Here is a 20,716-nt window from a genome sequence, read left to right as displayed (position 1 = left end):
CTTGCAGTTACAGTCCAACCATACCGCGTCGGTCGGCGCTTCGGCTGACTTGTCGCCGTTGCGCGTGCAAGCGTCGCCGGCTGCTGGCAGTCCGACCATTCATCCATCAGCAGTACGACCAGGGGTCGAGGGTACGAGGCCGTTGCAGCCATCCCGCATCCGAAGCCAACGAGGGCACGAGGCCCGACCATACATCCATCCATCCATCAAAATTCAGAATGAGTAATCAACAGCACAATTCAACACGAGTAGTCCTTCCATCCATCTTTATTTAGTACGGAGTAATTAGTACGTACGTATTCACTATTCAACTATTTATCCATGTATGTTTGGGGTTTCAATCATTCGATGTATAAATTCCTAATTCTTTGTATCGTTTTTTTTATAATTTTAGGACATTTGCCTGTCATGTTGCCTAAAAAGAAGCAATTGTTGGGTGCTGAAAAAAAAAGAACAAAAGAAAGAATGTGATCTGAAAATTCAACCATTGAAGGGTTCTTTGAATAGGTACTTTACATATTCGAGCAATGTCGATACGAGTGAAGAGCAAGGGCAAGAAAGTAACCCCGAGCATGAAAATTCAAATGTTGAGGTCAATGATGGCACAAGTACAGAGGAGCCAATAAATTTTAAAATTAATGTTGTCAGTACAATCACCCAAGTCATCGGTTTCGCCTAGGGCCTCCCGAAATCATAGGGCCGGCCCTGCTCCCTTGGATGCTTTCCACGTGTGAAGGACGATTCTTTTTAACCTTGTGGTTTGGAGTGAACTATAGTGGATTGACCAGTGGATATTCCACGAATAGGCTAAACCAAACAAGTTTCTCGGCATTGTGAGGGAACAGTTCTACGTCTCGTTGGTACACGTGGATCAGAATGAAATCCTGACTGATACACACGGGTCATGCACAAACAAAACAAGGCCTTAAGGGACAGTTAACCCACCAACTACAACACCAGAGACTTAATCCCCTGATCAATAAAAAACCACCCAAATCACCCCCTAACCCCTACTTAAACTGATTGGAAGAGTTGTTTTGGCTGTGTGACGCTTGGGTCGAGCCCTCCGACCGGCCACGTCGGATTCGGTCGTCTTGGTGCGGGTGGACCGATTCAATCCAGGAGCCCCAAATAAAGCACTACCTAATCCAACAAAGAGGGCAAAGAAGCAAGCACCACCAGCAAGAGCATCTTCACAACGATCACCTCCGACAAGATCATCTTCACAACAACATTCTCACCAAGTTGTAGACATAACCAACGGGGGGAGGAGTCAGAACAAAACAACTTCAAGCTCACAGCCTGCTCGAGGAAATCATGCAAATTCAAGCTCAACTCGCATGCAAGTGCCAACTAGTAACACGGTGCAATGGCTCCTCACTACAGAAAGGAGAATGGACAGCTTGCTTGTCAATGTCATGCAGTGGCGAATCTAGCGTGATAGTAGACGGTAGGCTCAAATCATCAATTTACTACGCCTAATTAACAAATACATTGAAATTATTGCATGCAAAGCACCTTGATGTAATTGCCATATGACATATGCTATATTTAACTGAAATAGGATTTTGGAGGGTAGGCTTCAGCCTATTAAAGCCTCCCTACTACAATCGCCACTGATGTCATGTACTTGATGTGTAACATTATGTTGAAGTTTGTGCTTTTGTTTAGGTCCAACATCAAGTTACTTGTCATATCATGAGAATTTCCTGTGATGTTATGGAATTTGTTACTAGTTACCAATTTGCTATCGCCTATTTTGAAAATGTGCTCAATAGTTCTGAATTTTGCACACAAAATTCACATAGGTTGCTGCCATTTTCTAATTTCAAGTCGGCATAGTCCAGATTTTTTGTGCTGCAACCTATGGTAATCGCTGCCTATAGGGGATCGGATGAGCCAAGCCACGACAACTTGCGACCTTGTCTCGATGAAAAAGGACACATAGGAGGACGAGGAGGGGAGAATCCCTAGCAGGTGGAGGTACACACGAAAAGGCAGACCGACATGATCGATTTGGGGCTCCTGGGTTGAATCGGCTCATGTGGGTCAATTAGACTGCACCAAGCCAGCACAATCCTACGTGGCCGATCGGAGGGCTCGGCCCAAGCGCCATATACGCAAAACGGCTCTTCCAATCCGCTTAAGGCCTTGTTCGGTTGCAGAGGGTTCGAAGGGGATTAAGAGGGATTGTGAGGGATTAAGGGTTTGTTTGGTTCTCTCGCCTGATTGCGTCGCTAGGCAAAGCTAGCCTTGCCGATGGAGGCGAGCCAAATCGGCTCGCTCGCTCAAGCACAAAAAAGCTGGAAACCGTTGGTTACGAGGCTCGGTCGCCCAGCTACCAAATGCTTTTCTTCCTTGTTGGGCCAGGCTAAGCGAGCGCTTGCGTGAGAACCAAACAGACCCTAAATCCCCTCTTAGTCAAATTTCTCTCCAAACTCCTCCAAACCTCTTCAATCCACTTGGGTGAGGGATTAAATGAACAAACCCTAAGGCCTTGTTTGGTACTAGTGTATTTTAGGGAATTTATGGGGATTATCCCGGTCAAACCCCTCAATCCCCACACATCCCATAACTCCATTTGGTTCTAGTGTATTTGACATGTTTCATCCCCACATTTCCCCTCAAATCCCCAAATTATAGTGCATTTTTTTCAATACCCATTACACTACGCCTACCTAGTGTATTGGGGATAAATGGGGATTTGAAGGGACTGGGTGAAGGTTGGGGTTTCACCCAATCCCTTGGGGGATTATCACCATCAATCTCCTCAAAAACACTAGTACCAAACAAGGCCTAAGTGGGGGTTAGGGGGGTGATGTGGGTGGTTTTTGATTGATTTGGGTGATCTGTGCTTTTTTCAAAACAAATAGAGCCGCTTATCGCCCACCTGCCCAGAAAAGCTGGCCTTGGGCTGGAGAGAACATATACGGGCCCAGAGGCCCATTGGAGCTGGGCGAAGCCCATATAGGACGCGCAGGCCCTTCACTCCTCCTCCAAGAAAGAAGAAGGGCAAAACCCTAGAGTTTTTCTCGCCGCTGCTCCAGGGCTCCTCTTCGCGTCCGCGGCATCTCGACGACCCCCGCCGCCGCCGCCGCCGCCGCCGAGCTCGCGATATCTCCGGCCTCCTCCCGTCATCCTTCCCGGTAAGCACTGCCGTCTTTGCCCCCCGTATCTTCCATGCCTTCCTCGGACGATTCCCCTGCTTAGATCGGTGCGCTCTGTGATTCTGTCTGTGCAGGCTAAGGCGTCGCGACAATGGCTGCTGCCAAGGACGTGCAGAGAGAGCTGGAGAAGGAGATGGTACGCGCGCCCATCTTTGCTTCCGAATTTCACCCTCTTTGATTTCGGGAGTTTTGCGCCGAGGTTAATTGACTTCGGTTGCGCGATGCAGATGTTCGGGATGGCCGAGAAGGAGATGGAGTACCGGGTCGAGCTTTTCAACCGGTGAGTGGTGCACCTGTTACCCTGCTGTACTACCACTTGGGTGGGGATTGTGAGATCAGATCGCTGGTTGATGCAATGAGTAGAACCAACTCCGTAGTGGTTGTTGCTCATGTAGTTATACATTGAGGGATGCCATTGTCTGCTGAAAAGGAATTGCTTGCACTTGTCGTGGCATTGCTGACGATGAGTAGCCTAATTTAGCTTGACAGTTATAAGCCTGGTGTTTAGTGTGCTTACTGCTTCAGTTATTTCCTTGCAAACTAATTTTCCTTCAGTCATGCCAAATGATTGCCATGCTCTGCAATCGACGACTATGAGTACAACTGCATGATCGTTGAATTGCGCATTAGATTGATATCTTCCCTGAACCCGCAAATGATGTGTGTGTACTACTGTTACTCCACTCCTAATAGCATAATGTAGTATGGCAGTTATAAGCCTGGTATTTATGTGCCGGAAACTCCTTGATGAGCTGAGCATAAATGCATAATGACATCGTCCAACTCCCTAATAGAATGATCTTCCATGAACCTGCAAATTATGTGTTAAATGCTCGTTAATGTACTGCTATATACCACCTACTAGTCACATTGATCGGGAGAATAGTTAGCATCAGCTAAGTTAGTGATGTTGGCATGCTATTACTTGAAAGCACAAAGATGCCTTGTACTTTGCTAGTACTAGATACTCTCTTTGCTTCCTAATCTAAACTAGATTAATGATGACAAGTGAGTATTTCCTGTTTTGTTTGTGTGTTCCAAATACGCTTGCATAGGTATTGTCTTCTGAAATGTCTGCAATTATTGTAGGGATGATAGATATTTAGCAACCTCACCATGGTGTATCATCCAATCTGTACACTTTTTGCTTGGAGATAGTTAGATTGTGCCATATTATTTCGGAATCCTTTTTTATTGTACACATGTTGATGCCGTGAGCCAATTTTTTTATGCAGGCTTACACATGTTTGTTTTGAGAAGTGCATTGAGAAAAGGTACTTGGCCTTTCTAACTCAAAATCTCTTGCCATCTTTTCAACACATTATTACTTGGTTCTGGATTGCTTTGTTCATTTGCTGTTTATAGTTCTATAAAATGAGTAACAAAAACGTTGCAGTTATATTATTATTTTCATGTACTAAGATAATGCAAAATTTCATTATGGCTCAACTAAGGTGGTTAAAATAGTCGACTGGTGGTCCAACTTTCCACCAATCATCCCTTTTCGTTGTAACTCATTGGTTGACAACCACAAGAAAGATCTATCCTCTTTTCATGGCTTTTTCCTGTCATTTGTTCTGTTCCAACAGGCATAAAGAAGCTGAACTCAACATGGGAGAGAACAGTTGCATTGACCGGTGTGTTTCGAAGTACTGGCAGGCAAGTTCACTTATGATATATGTGGTTTTTATAGAAGATACTAATAATATCACACTGCCTTTTTCCTGCTTCGGGCAAGAAAACACCATTTCCTGTGCTTTAAATTATCTCTGAGAAGATGCATTTTTGCCATGGATAGTTTTGATGTGGAACTGCTAGCTACCTCACGGATGTAGATGAATTTGCAATTTCATATCCCTTCCTTTTCTTTCTTTGCCTCGAAATAATAGTGCTCAGTTGTTTAGATCTCTACATACACATTTCTTAAATTTGCTTGATACACCGCCAAACCCCTTATTATGGATACTTTCTTTTCAGGTGACTAACATTGTCGGCGGAATGCTCGGGACTCAGCAGACCCAGATGTGAGCGCTCTGATAAGCAGTAGCCGCATTTTCTGTAGCAGGACACCGTCTCCATGTTTCTCCTCCGTTTTTGTTTTGGAATGTTCGCCGTTTCGCTAAGTAAAGCATGAGTGACCAACTAATTCATATATACTGTTGAAAAGGGAACCCCCAGCTTGTCGCCCTTTCCAGTGGTGTACCGTGTCACTGAATCATGGGCAGAGGCGCATGCCTGTAATAATTTGGTACAGCTCGATAGATTTTACCGCCGAAGCTTCTCTTTTCATTGTTATGATTAGGCCCGAGTGGCTGTGTCTGAATGTCTGCTGGCATGAATTTCTTCTCTACCGTTGGCCCCATTTGCTAAGTCAACTTAAGGACCAATGCTATCATGTACTCCCTCTTGTAAACTAATACAAGATGTTTTAGATCCCTACTAGAGCGATCTAAAAGGTCTTATATTAGTTTACAGAGAGAGTATGTTCTTGGGAATGCTTGAGTAGCTTTTACTTCCTCTGTACCTAAATAATTATGGTTGAAAAAAATGTTTACAGAGGGTGTATGTTCTTGAGTAGCTAAAATTGGTTGGAAAAAATGTTGTTCCTTGAGAACGGTCATCTCTAATTTTGTATCTTAGAGCAAAGGCCATAACGATATAATTTTTGCAAGAAAGAAGCTGGAAGCCAACAATGACGGTATTAAAATATTGCTCAATTATATCATGTCCTCAACAAGAAAGACAAATGATGATAGTAGCACTTTGTGTGCAGATCTCAAATGGTCATGTTCTCGGTTAAAATATTTTGTGTATCTTCTAAAAAAATCAGATGGTTCAGAAATCTTGAGTGCACATGAGTGAGGCCCTGCTTGGATTGTCGTTAATACCTCAGTAAACTAAAAGCAATCCCATTACAAATACACACAGAAATAGTTACTCAAATCTATCCAAGATTACTTCAAAATGCTGAAGCATACTAGCTGATCCTCAACAATGAGAAGACCAGATTGTTCTTGCACAGGCTGTCATCTCCAACCTTACCACCAAAATATGGACAACACACTAGTGCAGTTACATACATATAGGAGTAGCTGATAGATACTTGCAATGCCGAACAGAGAGGAGATGCCTGATGAACGAACGAACCATAGCAGTTCAAAGTTTCGAAACACCAGATATTCTCTTTGGAGTTCTGTATATACATGAATTTAGAGAGAGACATAAGACTACAATAATGCCAATTTACAATCTCAAATCCACGGAATGCTATTTCCCATTTTTTTTTCTTACTTATACGGATATATCGGAGGTGTAATAACAGCCAGCCAGCCTAGGAGTTTGTTGTAAAAACCACTTAAGGAGGACACCAATTCAAGTTAGGGGAGGCCAAAAAACAACCCTACTGCCACTGGTTGCAAAGCATGCATATCTGGTTGGACCGACGACACCCAAAAGCGCAGGCGACCTAGGTACAGAAAGAGAGAAGAGGAGGCGTCATCGCGGGCGGCTCTATACAGTCCTAGTTCCTACCGGTTCTCTGGGCTTCCAAGGACGCAGCTATCCTTAGCTTCTCATGGCCGTCGAGCTCCATGCCGAGCCCGATGAGCGCCATCCCTTGCAGGTAGTGCGCCGTCGGCCACTCGGGTGATATCCCCTCTGCTCTCCTTGCGTCCTCCAGGGCATCCTCCATCCTTCCAAGCACCACGTTCGCGAAGCCTCGCCGCACTAGCATGGTCGGAGACTCCATTGCACCGGTGTCGATAAACTGCAAAATTTCCACATCCCAAAAGTGTAAATCTCGCACCATACACCGTCTAAAAGCCACTATGCAAAATCAGCTTGGATCAATTCACATTTCCATCTTATGCAACAAAAGAACTGTTTCTATTAGGAATTAGACTTGAACTGAACAATGCAGATGCAGCAGATGACATCTCAGTTTAACAGGCCGAGACATGGTAATCTAAACATACCCTTGCATAACACTCCAGCACAGTCGTGAAATCTTTGGATTGAAAAGCATCATCTCCATTCTTCTTGACCTGAATGCTCTCAGATGGTTGACCAGGCCATGAGCTTAAAGACACCTGCAAGTTCCAAACATTCAAAAGTGTGTGTAACACAAAACCTCACTGTTGTCAGTTAAAGCAACACATAAAAAGAGCAAGGTGACAAAACTAAATGGTCTCGACGATCTCGTTTCGTGTATTTTAGAAAATCATACGCTGTCTCATCCTCATTTTCCAGCAACTGGCTCATACCTTAAAACTTGCTGTCTCATCCTCATCATATCCCTCATTTTCCAGCAACTCATGCACCTGCTCAAGGTTTGCTGTCGCATAAGCTTTCTCAGTAGCAGAAAATGAAACTTGCTCTGCGTTCTCCTTGACCGCATCCTGTGAGATGCCCAGCAAAGTATGTGAAGGAGCCTGCAACAAAGATTTAGTTAGAACTATTTAAGCAGGCAAAGGTGCGTAACTTTTGTCTAAACGAAATAAAGTTACATAAGTGATGGGACAGAGTGAATCCATCCATGTACTTCAGAGCATGCAAAACTACATAATTTGTTTTAAGCAAAATAAAGCTGCATATATGTTTTAACAGAATAGGTCCATCAACTACAAAGTGTATGTATGTAACACAAAACATAGTTGTCCAGGAGAGGATGACTGGACCTCGAGCAACAGGGCACACTGCTGTTCGGGCTAAGTAAAGTATCTTGTAGATCACAAATACAAGAAGCTACAAATCAATTATTGAACAGTGGATACGTATGGCATTGGCCCATGTCAGGCTGGAAAGAGATGCTCTGCTGGGTCAATGACATTCTAAGTGGCCCATATGAGGCTTGGCAACCATTTATTGTAGAATCCCAGCCCAGGCATAATTTGTTGAGTGCTACAGAATTAATAAAGTCCCAGTTACGCAAAATCCCAGCATTTTTGTGCTAATAACATAATCACATATCTGTCCTATGTAGATTTCGCTATTGCTAACAGTCTCTGCAAACAGGTGCAAATTGTGATGAGTATGTGCAACCAAGTTCACTGATTTGTGTAGAACACTCAATTTAAGTGCGAAACTGAGTAATTTATTTAGCTCGTCTTTATTAACACCAAGAAATCTATGGAAACAAAGCTGCATGTATGGTTTGACAGCATAAGTCCATCTATACACTACAGAGCAGCATGACTGCTCTTGAGATAACATTAAAACAAAAGCAAAGAGAGTTCTGTTGCACTGAAGACACTTAAGCAATTCCCTTGCAAAATAACATTGTTCTAGTTGGAATTTGCAGCAAAACAACTAGTTGGTGATGATTGTGTTATTGCTGGGACTTTTCAATATTATGAACACCAAGAAATCTATGGAAAATGATCAGTAGGATGGAATATTACGGAAGCGTCTTTTTGAAGGCTTGCAAGAGCAGACACTACTGCTTTCAGGTTTGGCCGGTCACGAGCTTCATATTGCAAGCAGCGGGATGCTAACCGCACCATTTCAGTTCCATCAGAACTGGAGACATGACCTTCCAAGCAAGAATCCATGAGCACAGTGATGTTCCTTCCTCTGATAAGGTCAAGGGCCTACAAAACAGAGATAGGTCAATCATTTACTTGGATAAAGTTGATCGTTAGCAATGCCAATGCACAAGTTTCAACATGCTTTCCACTTACATGGCTTGGTGGAATGTGTTTTCCACTTAAGAGGTCAAGCAAGATGGTACCGAAGCTGTAGACCACACTCTCAGGGATTACTCTACCTGCACAGTATAAGAGGACGTATTTGAGCCTAATCAGAAGCAAACATGACAAATTCCTGAAATATGTTTATATCCACTGAATCACTTGCGCATGTATGACCCGCTTTACCTGTCTTCAGATACTCAGGAGGTGTGAAAGCCAAATTGGTACTGTAGCTTTTCCCATCTCTGCTGTTCTTCATCAAACCAAAACATGACAATCTAGGGTTGCCATCCTGTAGTTCATCGAGCAACAGCAAAAACTTATTAGATACCTTGACTGTGACAATCCCAGCTAGGAAGCAAAGCAGATATGGAGAACAAGTACTGACTCACCACATCAAAGAGGACCCTGTATGCATGAAGGTCATGGTAGAGAGCCCTCCCTTTGAGGGTGCAGTATTCCAGTGCTTGGGCCACATAGAGTGCAGCTCGCACCCTCATTGCCCAGCTCAATGGTTTCGTCTCCCCTGAGAAGGATAACAACCATGAGCGCAAAATGGAATACCGTATTCAAAATACAAGCTCTTAAGGGAAACAATTAATGCTAAATGCCCTGAACACATTTCACATGTGAACCAAAATTAAATGTCTTGAACACATTTCACATGTGAACCAAAACTAAAATTAAATGTCCTGGACACATTTCACATGTGAACCAAAACTAAATGGTCCTACCATAGGTACTTTGCAAAGGATAAACATGTGAACCAAAACTAAATGGTCCTATCATAGGTACTCTGCAAAGGATAAACATGTGAACCAAGACAAAATGTAGCAAGTAAAGCCATGTCATCGTGCAATAATCACATTCATGAATCATTAATTGCACATTCTATAAATTACTCTTGCATATAAAGGCATAACCAATTGCCTGTGCTGATTTCCGGTTATATAGTCTACCATAACAGGAATAGGACCCAAACAATTAGCAAGAGTGCCTACTTAAGCTACCTACATTACCATATACCAAATCTAGAAACAACAGTAAGCATAGACCACATGTGTGATTGCATACAGTCTAATTTCATATATTACCTACAATCAGTATACCAAATTCAGAAACGACACTGGCATAGAGCCATAGACCACAATTTTAATGCAAACCACAACACTAGCAAATACTTGGAACAAGGAAAGATGTGTGAAAAACATAAATTACCTACACTAGTAAATCACATCCAGAAACAACACTAGCATGGACCACATTTGTGATTACATACTTGGAACAAGGAAAGAAGTGTGAAAAACATAAATTACCTACACTGGTAAATCACGTCCAGAAACAACACTAGCATGGACCACATTTGTGATTGCATACAACACAGTTGGAACAAGGAAAGGAGCGAGTAACAGACATACAGTGGAAGAGATGCTTTGCCAAGGTATCATGCGGCATGAACTCGGCGACGAGCAGCCGCTCGCCGCCCTCGCAGCAGCAACCGATGAGGTTGGACAGGCGACCGCTCCGCAGCAGCCCAACGGCCCTGGCCTCCTCCTGCGCACACGAGAACAGAAGCCAAATTCAGTTCAGACTCTGCAGCAGAGGCTAGCCGAACGCTGCTGCGTACGAGACGACGATCCACCCCGTGAAGCAAAGCGAAGCAAAGCAAAGCAAAGCAAAGCAAAGGAAGGAGGAGCACGAACCACGAACTGGCGCGCGTCGGGCCAGGCGGAGCGGCCGAAGCGCTTGATGGCGACGGTGGCGCCGGAGCTGAAGAGGGTGCCGCGGTAGACGACGTTGGGCGCCTTCTCGCCGTGCTCGGAGACGATGCGGTCCGTGGCGAAGCCGTCGGTGGCGGCGCGGAGCTCGTCGAGGCTGTACTCCGCGAAGACGGGGACGCCGCTGCCGTCCTCCCCGGCGGCGCCGTTCTCTGCAGGGGGCACGAAGACAAACAGGTGAGCGCGTGCGCGCGCGCGTCGGGATCAGCAAGCGGATCGAGCCCCCCACCCACCGAACAGGAGCAAGCAAGGCCAGCCAGCGAGAAATTGGCCCGAGAAAAAAAAAACGCGAGGAGGCCAGGACCCCCAAATGCGGGGCCGACGCCGCCAACCGCGGCCGGAAAACACGAAACGCATCGGCGAGCACGAGGGGAGGAGAAGGGCGGCCCGAATCCGAGGGCGGGCGAGCGGCCAATGCGGGCGGGCGGGGGGGGGGGGGGGGGGGGGGAGAGGTTGGTGGGCGGGTGGGGGTTTGCTTACCGAGGCGGGGCGATTTGAAGTGCGGCGGCCACCAGCAGGCGGAGAGCTTGGAGCAGCGAGCCCCCATGGACGCCGGCCTGCCTGCGCGCGCCTCCTCCTCCGGCTAGATCTCCCTCCCTTACTCCCCCGCTGCGGCTGCTTCCTCCCCACTACCACCACCTCCTCCGCTCCGCTCGCCTCGCTCTCGCCTCGCTGCTACTTACTGGTAGGACTCGAATAGACCAAGACTATAATACTCGATGGGAGAGGAAGAGAGAGAGGGAGGGGGGAGGGGAAGGGAGTGGCGTGTGTGGGGTGTGGGGTGGGTTGTGGATCCAAGGAAGGTGGTGGGCTTTCCGCTCTCTCCCTGCTTTTCGCTCTCCTGTTGGCTTGGCTGTGTTGTTCCTTCGCCGCCCCCTCCTCTCCCCCTCTCTCTTTTATATTGCCCTGGTTCCTCCCCCCCATCCCCACTCTTCCGCCCCATGGATGAGATGATGGATAGCCCTATGGATCTTGATTCTGGTCTAGTTTAAAATCCACCGTGCATGCCTCGCTCTACAGATTTGAATTCAAAAGTGGACCTGATTTGGTAAAATGCCGTGTACATTTTGTATGTACATGATGTGTGTTTTGTGTGTGGAATTTGGAAACGGGCAGGCATATGGTCTTTTAGGGTTTATATATAATTTGTGTGGGTATTCTTATGCGTCGTCTCGTTGGAGCAACCGTGTATGGCCAAGGGACCCTTTAAATCTTATTTTTGCATGGAGTATGATTTTGCACTTGGTGTGTAATTGGAAGGCACGTGTGTGTTATTGATGCTACTGGTTGCTATTTAATTGTCCGTTAGATGTGTTACTACATGTTGCTATTTAATTGTCCGTTACGGAGTAGCTGTCTTTACGAGCTTTTACACGAGTGGGTGGTTGTCATTTGCGAGTGTATATTACATAATCGAGCGAGCACGTCCAAAATTTGATCCGTCGAATCAATTGGATCTTTTCCAAGTTATTTATTGTGCTCATTGTTAATATCTTCATTAGTATCGCGTCACCCATGCATGGACGCATCATTGTTCTATTAAACACGTGGTTGGGTTATTTCTCTTGGAAACAAAAGTAGCTGAGTGTTACGTTGCATTACCCAATCAAGTGAATATCATTAATTCATTATACTTAGGATGGCTAAGAGCTCATGAATTTCACGTTGCACATGTGGGTTAGTCGATCAATTGTTACGGGTACATCCAAGCGGCGTAAGTTTGTTCCTCGTATTGTAGGATGGCACAGATTATCTTCTTCGAGTCATGTGACCAAAGCGGCAACGAAACCATGAACGCATAACCATTGAGGAAGAGATGCACAAGTGGGTGGACACTATCAACGAGTTGAATAAAGCTTTGAAGGTTTGTGAAAGTGCGTTATATCGACTAGAGGGGGTGAATAGGCGATTTTTATGAATTAATCGCTGAGGAATTTCCCTGTGAGGAAAGGATCTTTTCCAAGTTATTTATTGTGCTCGTTGTTAATATCTTCATTAGTATCGCGTCACCCATGCATGGACGCATCGTTGTTCTATTAAACACGTGGTTGGGTTATTTCTCTTGGAAACAAAAGTAGCTGAGTGTTACGTTGCATTACCCAATCAAGTGAATATCATTAATTCATTATACTTAGGATGGCTAAGAGCTCATGAATTTCACGTTGCACATGTGGGTTAGTCGATCAATTGTTACGGGTACATCCAAGCGGCGTAAGTTTGTTCCTCGTATTGTAGGATGGCACAGATTATCTTCTTCGAGTCATGTGACCAAAGCGGCAACGAAACCATGAACGCATAACCATTGAGGAAGAGATGCACAAGTGGGTGGACACTATCAACGAGTTGAATAAAGCTTTGAAGGTTTGTGAAAGTGCGTTATATCGACTAGAGGGGGTGAATAGGCGATTTTTATGAATTAATCGCTGAGGAATTTCCCTGTGAGGAAAGGATCTTTTCCAAGTTATTTATTGTGCTCGTTGTTAATATCTTCATTAGTATCGCGTCACCCATGCATGGACGCATCGTTGTTCTATTAAACACGTGGTTGGGTTATTTCTCTTGGAAACAAAAGTAGCTGAGTGTTACGTTGCATTACCCAATCAAGTGAATATCATTAATTCATTATACTTAGGATGGCTAAGAGCTCATGAATTTCACGTTGCACATGTGGGTTAGTCGATCAATTGTTACGGGTACATCCAAGCGGCGTAAGTTTGTTCCTCGTATTGTAGGATGGCACAGATTATCTTCTTCGAGTCATGTGACCAAAGCGGCAACGAAACCATGAACGCATAACCATTGAGGAAGAGATGCACAAGTGGGTGGACACTATCAACGAGTTGAATAAAGCTTTGAAGGTTTGTGAAAGTGCGTTATATCGACTAGAGGGGGTGAATAGGCGATTTTTATGAATTAATCGCTGAGGAATTTCCCTGTGAGGAAAGGATCTTTTCCAAGTTATTTATTGTGCTCGTTGTTAATATCTTCATTAGTATCGCGTCACCCATGCATGGACGCATCGTTGTTCTATTAAACACGTGGTTGGGTTATTTCTCTTGGAAACAAAAGTAGCTGAGTGTTACGTTGCATTACCCAATCAAGTGAATATCATTAATTCATTATACTTAGGATGGCTAAGAGCTCATGAATTTCACGTTGCACATGTGGGTTAGTCGATCAATTGTTACGGGTACATCCAAGCGGCGTAAGTTTGTTCCTCGTATTGTAGGATGGCACAGATTATCTTCTTCGAGTCATGTGACCAAAGCGGCAACGAAACCATGAACGCATAACCATTGAGGAAGAGATGCACAAGTGGGTGGACACTATCAACGAGTTGAATAAAGCTTTGAAGGTTTGTGAAAGTGCGTTATATCGACTAGAGGGGGTGAATAGGCGATTTTTATGAATTAATCGCTGAGGAATTTCCCTGTGAGGAAAGGATCTTTTCCAAGTTATTTATTGTGCTCGTTGTTAATATCTTCATTAGTATCGCGTCACCCATGCATGGACGCATCGTTGTTCTATTAAACACGTGGTTGGGTTATTTCTCTTGGAAACAAAAGTAGCTGAGTGTTACGTTGCATTACCCAATCAAGTGAATATCATTAATTCATTATACTTAGGATGGCTAAGAGCTCATGAATTTCACGTTGCACATGTGGGTTAGTCGATCAATTGTTACGGGTACATCCAAGCGGCGTAAGTTTGTTCCTCGTATTGTAGGATGGCACAGATTATCTTCTTCGAGTCATGTGACCAAAGCGGCAACGAAACCATGAACGCATAACCATTGAGGAAGAGATGCACAAGTGGGTGGACACTATCAACGAGTTGAATAAAGCTTTGAAGGTTTGTGAAAGTGCGTTATATCGACTAGAGGGGGTGAATAGGCGATTTTTATGAATTAATCGCTGAGGAATTTCCCTGTGAGGAAAGGATCTTTTCCAAGTTATTTATTATGCTCGTTGTTAATATCTTCATTAGTATCGCGTCACCCATGCATGGACGCATCGTTGTTCTATTAAACACGTGGTTGGGTTATTTCTCTTGGAAACAAAAGTAGCTGAGTGTTACGTTGCATTACCCAATCAAGTGAATATCATTAATTCATTATACTTAGGATGGCTAAGAGCTCATGAATTTCACGTTGCACATGTGGGTTAGTCGATCAATTGTTACGGGTACATCCAAGCGGCGTAAGTTTGTTCCTCGTATTGTAGGATGGCACAGATTATCTTCTTCGAGTCATGTGACCAAAGCGGCAACGAAACCATGAACGCATAACCATTGAGGAAGAGATGCACAAGTGGGTGGACACTATCAACGAGTTGAATAAAGCTTTGAAGGTTTGTGAAAGTGCGTTATATCGACTAGAGGGGGTGAATAGGCGATTTTTATGAATTAATCGCTGAGGAATTTCCCTGTGAGGAAAGGATCTTTTCCAAGTTATTTATTGTGCTCGTTGTTAATATCTTCATTAGTATCGCGTCACCCATGCATGGACGCATCGTTGTTCTATTAAACACGTGGTTGGGTTATTTCTCTTGGAAACAAAAGTAGCTGAGTGTTACGTTGCATTACCCAATCAAGTGAATATCATTAATTCATTATACTTAGGATGGCTAAGAGCTCATGAATTTCACGTTGCACATGTGGGTTAGTCGATCAATTGTTACGGGTACATCCAAGCGGCGTAAGTTTGTTCCTCGTATTGTAGGATGGCACAGATTATCTTCTTCGAGTCATGTGACCAAAGCGGCAACGAAACCATGAACGCATAACCATTGAGGAAGAGATGCACAAGTGGGTGGACACTATCAACGAGTTGAATAAAGCTTTGAAGGTTTGTGAAAGTGCGTTATATCGACTAGAGGGGGTGAATAGGCGATTTTTATGAATTAATCGCTGAGGAATTTCCCTGTGAGGAAATTGCTAAGTAATGAATGACTTGCACCGAAATAAGTACTGAGGTGTAAGTGTAACACGGCACAAGAATGGTCATTATGATGAAATGAAACAAACACCTAGTGCGAGTAGCGTGACCAGGATAAGCAGGTGAAGAACAAGAGGGTGAAGAATTTGAGATGAGGACATTGAGAAAGTCTTCAGTCAAATTCTTCAAACAGTAACAGTCAATTTCTTAAACACGCAAATGAAGAAATAGAAGGGTTGAGGAAATAGAACCAGGTACTCGGTGAAGATAGTGATGTGATGACCCATTTCAAACTGATGTGACTGTCGTATGTGTGGTTTGGAGCGGGTTAGTATTTAAACCAAAGGACACATAGTTAGCATAACCCAAGTTAGCATAACCGCCATTGATACTTCAAACTTCATACTTCATAACCAAGTTAGAATGACATGACAAGTTGATACTTAAAACTTCATAACCAAGTTGATACTTAAAAATTCAAACTACTTAAAACTTCATAACCAAGTTGATACTTCAAACTACAAACTTCAAAGTACATAAAACATCCAAGAAAAGTTCAATACTAGCATGACATGACACTAATAGTTCATAATTCATTTCCTTCCTCTCTTCGCAACCATCTTGCCCTTAGTGACGTAGCCCTATGAAGTATTCTGCCAGGCAGGACGGCGGACGTTCCTTGAGCTAGCTCGACGTGCTTCTTCCGTCGCCTGAGTGGGTTGACTTGGCTGCGGAGCATCTTCCATCTGTGAAGCCCCAAACTCGATGAAGTCCGGATCCGTGGCCTCGTTGTCTGACTCCTCTTCTTCTTCTTCAGACTCCTCAGCATGTGCTCGGCTAGAGTACGCACGTGCTCGACTCGAAGACGGACGAGCGGAAGAGGCCCGTGGACGGCTGACAGATGGACGAGCGGAAGACTACACATCCATCGTGTAATGCGCACGTGCCCTCACATCGGTGGACGAAACACCGTGGCAAGAAAGTAAAGCCGCTAGTGTGCGACACCGATTGGCGACCTTCTGCGCAAGGAAAAGATGATGACATGTTAATATGCTAACAAAGATACGACAACTAAAACAAAGGTTAACAAGGCATCTAACCTGCAGAGTAGTTCTAACAAATCCGTCCGTTTGTGAAGATGGGGCACGACCAAGGGCCACGTTACTATCGTTGATACATCTCCATAGCTCTGTGCCCTGGATAAAACATATGTGACATACCACCCACGAATAAATGACACTTGTTCATATTTTCAAGAATAAACGTACCACTCGGTCATGAAGAGGGCCATAGTCAAGATGCGCTCCAACTGTCTCCCTAATAGAATTGTTGAATGCAGCATCAGCAGCCTCATTCGGCAGTAAGTCCAAGCAATCGGAACGAGTCCAGGCTGCCTTACGGATAACTCTATACTCTGTACGCATCCACTCCAAATGCCTTAAATATGCCGCCTCGTCAGTGTCGGGTGTTTGATCATTTTCAACTCGAGCATGTCTCTGAGCATTCCACATGTCCATCCAAATCATGTGGTGCTCCTCCCAATTGATGACACTCTTATTGGTTTACCGGTTTGTCCTACAAAGCAATAGTTCAATACTATATCACTTCCATTTTTTCGTGTTAGACATTGATCAACAAGATAAACACGTGATACAAAATACTCACTTATGTAGCTGCACACTTGTCTCGACGTAATCCGGCGGGGTGCGTTGTTGTACCCCGAACTGCTTTGAAACACGATGAGGAAGATGTCACTCCACCGCAAAGAAGCATATCATGGGGCACCGCACACGCCAAAGATGCTGGTCACGAAGGCACATGTTGCTTAGAGGAAACTGCCTAAGTACCGTGTACGGCCTCCAATTCACCTACATAACGACAAGTCACTCGACCATCCATGAAAAATCTCCAGACAAATTTGCGAAAGCATTTACCTGTTCATAAGTCAGCATGTCTAGCTCGCTTATGTATGCCTTATACCGCCCCATACCTGCGATACTCGTCCATTGGACATTAGCCCATGTGTGTGCGATAGTGGGGTACCGCTCCTCATCTCCGTCAAACGGGTACATCCAAGGTTCTTCCGAAGGAAGGCTGAGGTTACGACGAACAGGCATACGCTCCCACATCCAAACCTGTAGGGCCCAAACAAAACCTCCAAGAGTGGACGTTGGCTTGCTCCTCATACATGCTCCATCCAACTACAAATATAATAAAATGAAAATGCATCATATACCCATTTAATATAATGAAAATGCATCATATACCAATTGAATAAAACAAAAATGCATGATATTAAACCGTACCTGACGGTACAAGAAGGCTAGTGCCGCCGAACCCCAACTCCACTTGACATCCCAGTCACGAAGGGGATCCAAAAACATCCACGAGGCTGTGTCCCCCGTGCCATCCGGAAACACCACTTGGGTCAAAAGATTCCAGAGGTAAGCCCTGGCGAACCTCTCCACAACAAGCGGACTAGCATCCCTTGGGCACTTGAGAAAATATCTTTGTATCCAAGAGAACAACACACCGGATGGCCTAGGATCCTTCCGGGCTTCATCAGTCCATGGCTCGGGTTCAACACCAACCAATGCTGCAACCCGTTGTCGCCATCCATCGGACCTAACCTTCCCTGTAAGAGCCCTGCCCTCGATAGGAAGCCCGGTGATCATACCAATATCCTCCAGAGTTATTGTCATCTCACCAAGAGGAAGGTGAAAAGAGTGCGTCTCCGGCCTCCAACGGTCCGTAAGGGCGGTAAGGGCCGTGGCGTTCAACCATGGTGATGTGCCTTTAAAGTTGAGCACAAAGTGAAGAAGATCCATTCTTCTAAAATAAGGCTCGTACCGAGGGTCATATAGCAGAGATTCATTCGGGTTGTGCCCCCTCAAACGAAGTACTGGAGGAACCTAAATCAACAAACACATAATTTGTCACAGTATGAAAATCATGGAATATAGAAAAATAATCATCAAGACCATCATAATTACCTCTCCTCTTTCAACCAGCATCGCATAATGCTTCTGCTCGTAGAACTCATCAAGTTCCGGATATTTATCCAGCCGAAACATCCTACATAATATGAACAAAATTCTTTTAGGCATTAAACTAGTGTGAACTAAATCTAGGGATTAAACTATTGCGCCAAAAAAGCTACGCATTCACCTACTACAACTAGTATGAACTAAATCTATGCATTCACCTAGTGCCACTAATATGAACTAAATCTACACATTCACCGAATGCCACTAATATGAACTAAACCTAGGCATTCATCTAATATCAATAATACGAAGTACAACTAGGTTATACCTACATCCACCATAAACTAGACCAAGAACCACCATAAACTACACCTATTAACCATCAAAAATAGTTTTTACTTCAAAACATACGTTACACCTAGTGCAAAAAAAATCTACACAAATACAAAATCATTGCAAAAACTAATTGGAGGGATTGGAGGAGCTTACCGGCCTCTTCGATTTGCCCCAAAGAACCAACAAAACGGTTGAGGGAGGAGGGAGATTGAAGGGGGGGATCTGGAGGCCGAGACTCTCTTTTTTCGCCAAAGAAACGAACCAGAGAGAGGAGAAAGGAGGTTGGTGGCCGACGGGGTCGGGCTGGCAAATTATAAAGGTAAGAAACGCCATGGTTCCTGGCGTTTCATGTCGGGCTTGCAACGCCACAGCGGCTGGCGTTTCGCACGCGGCCAGAAACGCCACAATACACATGCGTTTCGTGCATGTCCACGAACGCCACAATAGACAGGCGTTTGTACTTAGGGCTGCAACGCCACGGCCTATGGCATTTCAAAAGGGTCAAAACGTGAAATTCTTTCTAAACGAGTTCGTTGTGTGATTAACTTGCACCCCTAGGATCAAACAGTGAAAAAACCCGGCATGTGTGGGGTGTGGGGTGGGGTGGGTTGTGGATCCATGGAAGGTGGTGGGCTTTCCGCTCTCTCCCTGCTTTTCGCTCTCTCCTGTTGGCTGTGTTGTTCCTTCGCCGCCCCCTTCTCTCCCCCTCTCTCTTTTATATTGCCCTGGTTCACCCCCCACTCTTCCGCCCATGGATGATGGCTGGCTGGATCTTGATTCTGGTCTAGCTTAAAATCCACCGTGCATGCCTCGCTCTAGAGATTTGAATTCAAAAGTGGACCTGATTTGGTAAAATGTCGTGTACATTTTGTATGTACATGATGTGTGTTTTGTGTGTGGAATTTGGAAACGGACAGGCATATGGTCTTTTAGGGGTTTATATGTACTTTGTGTGGGTATTCTTATGCGTCGTCTCGTTGGAGCAAACGTGTGTGGCCAAGGGACCCTTTAAATCTTATTTTTGCATGGAGTATCGATTACAAACTTGGTGTGTGATTAGAAGGCACATGTGTGTTACTGATGCTACTGATTGCTATTTAATTGTCTGTTACGATGTGTTACTGGTGCTACATGTTGCTATTTAATTGTCCGTTGCGGAGTACCTGTCTTTACGAGCTTTTACACGAGTGGGTGGTTGTCATTTGCGAGTGTATATTACATAATCGAGCGAACACGTCCAAAATTTGACCCGTCGAATCAATTGGATCTTTTCCAAGTTATTTATTGTGCTCGTTGTTAATATCTTCATCAGTATCGCGTCACCCATGCATGGACGCATCGTTGTTCTATTAAACACGCGGTTGGGTTATTTCTCATGGAAACAAAAATAGCTGAGTGTTACGTTGCATTACCCAATCAAGTGAATATCATTAATTCATTATACTTAGGATGGCTAAGAGCCCATGAATTTCACGTTGCACATGTGGGTTAGTCAATCAATTGTTTTAATGGATTTTTGACATTATTATATCAGATATCATGTATGCAACTCATGTTTCATGCTATGTTGGAAAACACAATGAACGATTGCGAGATAAAGTTGTTCTTCGATATTTGAATGTTAAAAAGAAGATGGGGGGCTTTTTAAAAATTTATTCACGTGTTCCCCGGATAACATTCTCTTCACAAAAACTACCCATTGTCGGCCCATTGAAGAACGGGGTATCTAGGGCTGGCAGGCCGAGGCCTTGATGGTATCGATCGGGAAGAAAATGGGCCACCCATGATCGATGGGGTTACCCGAAACGACAAGAAGAGATGATGG

General features: G+C 44.4%; 2 protein-coding genes across 2 annotated transcripts; one reads left to right on the top strand and one right to left on the bottom strand.

Moving 5' to 3' along the window:
* The first annotated feature begins 3,002 nt into the window (after positions 1–3,002).
* LOC123453111 (mitochondrial import inner membrane translocase subunit TIM10) lies at positions 3,003–5,462 on the top strand. The gene is made up of 6 exons (XM_045129876.1): positions 3,003–3,146; positions 3,242–3,303; positions 3,395–3,447; positions 4,403–4,441; positions 4,757–4,826; positions 5,145–5,462. The coding sequence occupies exons 2-6, from the start codon at positions 3,259–3,261 to the stop codon at positions 5,193–5,195; spliced, it is 258 nt and encodes an 85-aa protein (XP_044985811.1). The 5' UTR covers positions 3,003–3,146; positions 3,242–3,258; the 3' UTR covers positions 5,196–5,462.
* Positions 5,463–6,329: 867 nt separating this feature from the next.
* On the bottom strand, positions 6,330–11,503 carry LOC123453110 (serine/threonine-protein kinase BSK5-like). The gene is made up of 10 exons (XM_045129875.1): positions 11,113–11,503; positions 10,558–10,784; positions 10,273–10,408; positions 9,247–9,380; positions 9,041–9,146; positions 8,846–8,931; positions 8,567–8,755; positions 7,430–7,597; positions 7,142–7,255; positions 6,330–6,933 (listed from the first exon to the last, which is right to left on the bottom strand). The coding sequence occupies exons 1-10, from the start codon at positions 11,177–11,179 to the stop codon at positions 6,688–6,690; spliced, it is 1,473 nt and encodes a 490-aa protein (XP_044985810.1). The 5' UTR covers positions 11,180–11,503; the 3' UTR covers positions 6,330–6,687.
* Positions 11,504–20,716: the final 9,213 nt, after the last annotated feature.

This window comes from Hordeum vulgare, chromosome 5H (assembly GCF_904849725.1).
Source record: "Hordeum vulgare subsp. vulgare chromosome 5H, MorexV3_pseudomolecules_assembly, whole genome shotgun sequence".
NCBI classification, from domain to species: Eukaryota; Viridiplantae; Streptophyta; class Magnoliopsida; order Poales; family Poaceae; genus Hordeum; species Hordeum vulgare.
Note: the sequence above shows the minus strand (reverse complement) of the source record. Positions and strands in the feature narration are given on the sequence as shown.

Coding starts and splice junctions, on each gene's coding strand:
- LOC123453110 (XM_045129875.1), bottom strand. CDS start 11,179: ATGGGGGCTCGCTGCTCCAAGCTCTCCGCCTGCTGGTGGCCGCCGCAC. Junction 10,409..10,557: donor CCGACGCGCGCCAGTTCGTG/GTTCGTGCTCCT, acceptor TCGTGTGCGCAG/GAGGAGGCCAGGGCCGTTGG. Junction 8,756..8,845: donor AACACATTCCACCAAGCCAT/GTAAGTGGAAAG, acceptor TCTGTTTTGTAG/GCCCTTGACCTTATCAGAGG.
- LOC123453111 (XM_045129876.1), top strand. CDS start 3,259: ATGGCTGCTGCCAAGGACGTGCAGAGAGAGCTGGAGAAGGAGATG. Junction 4,442..4,756: donor GAGAAGTGCATTGAGAAAAG/GTACTTGGCCTT, acceptor CTGTTCCAACAG/GCATAAAGAAGCTGAACTCA. Junction 4,827..5,144: donor GTGTTTCGAAGTACTGGCAG/GCAAGTTCACTT, acceptor CTTTCTTTTCAG/GTGACTAACATTGTCGGCGG.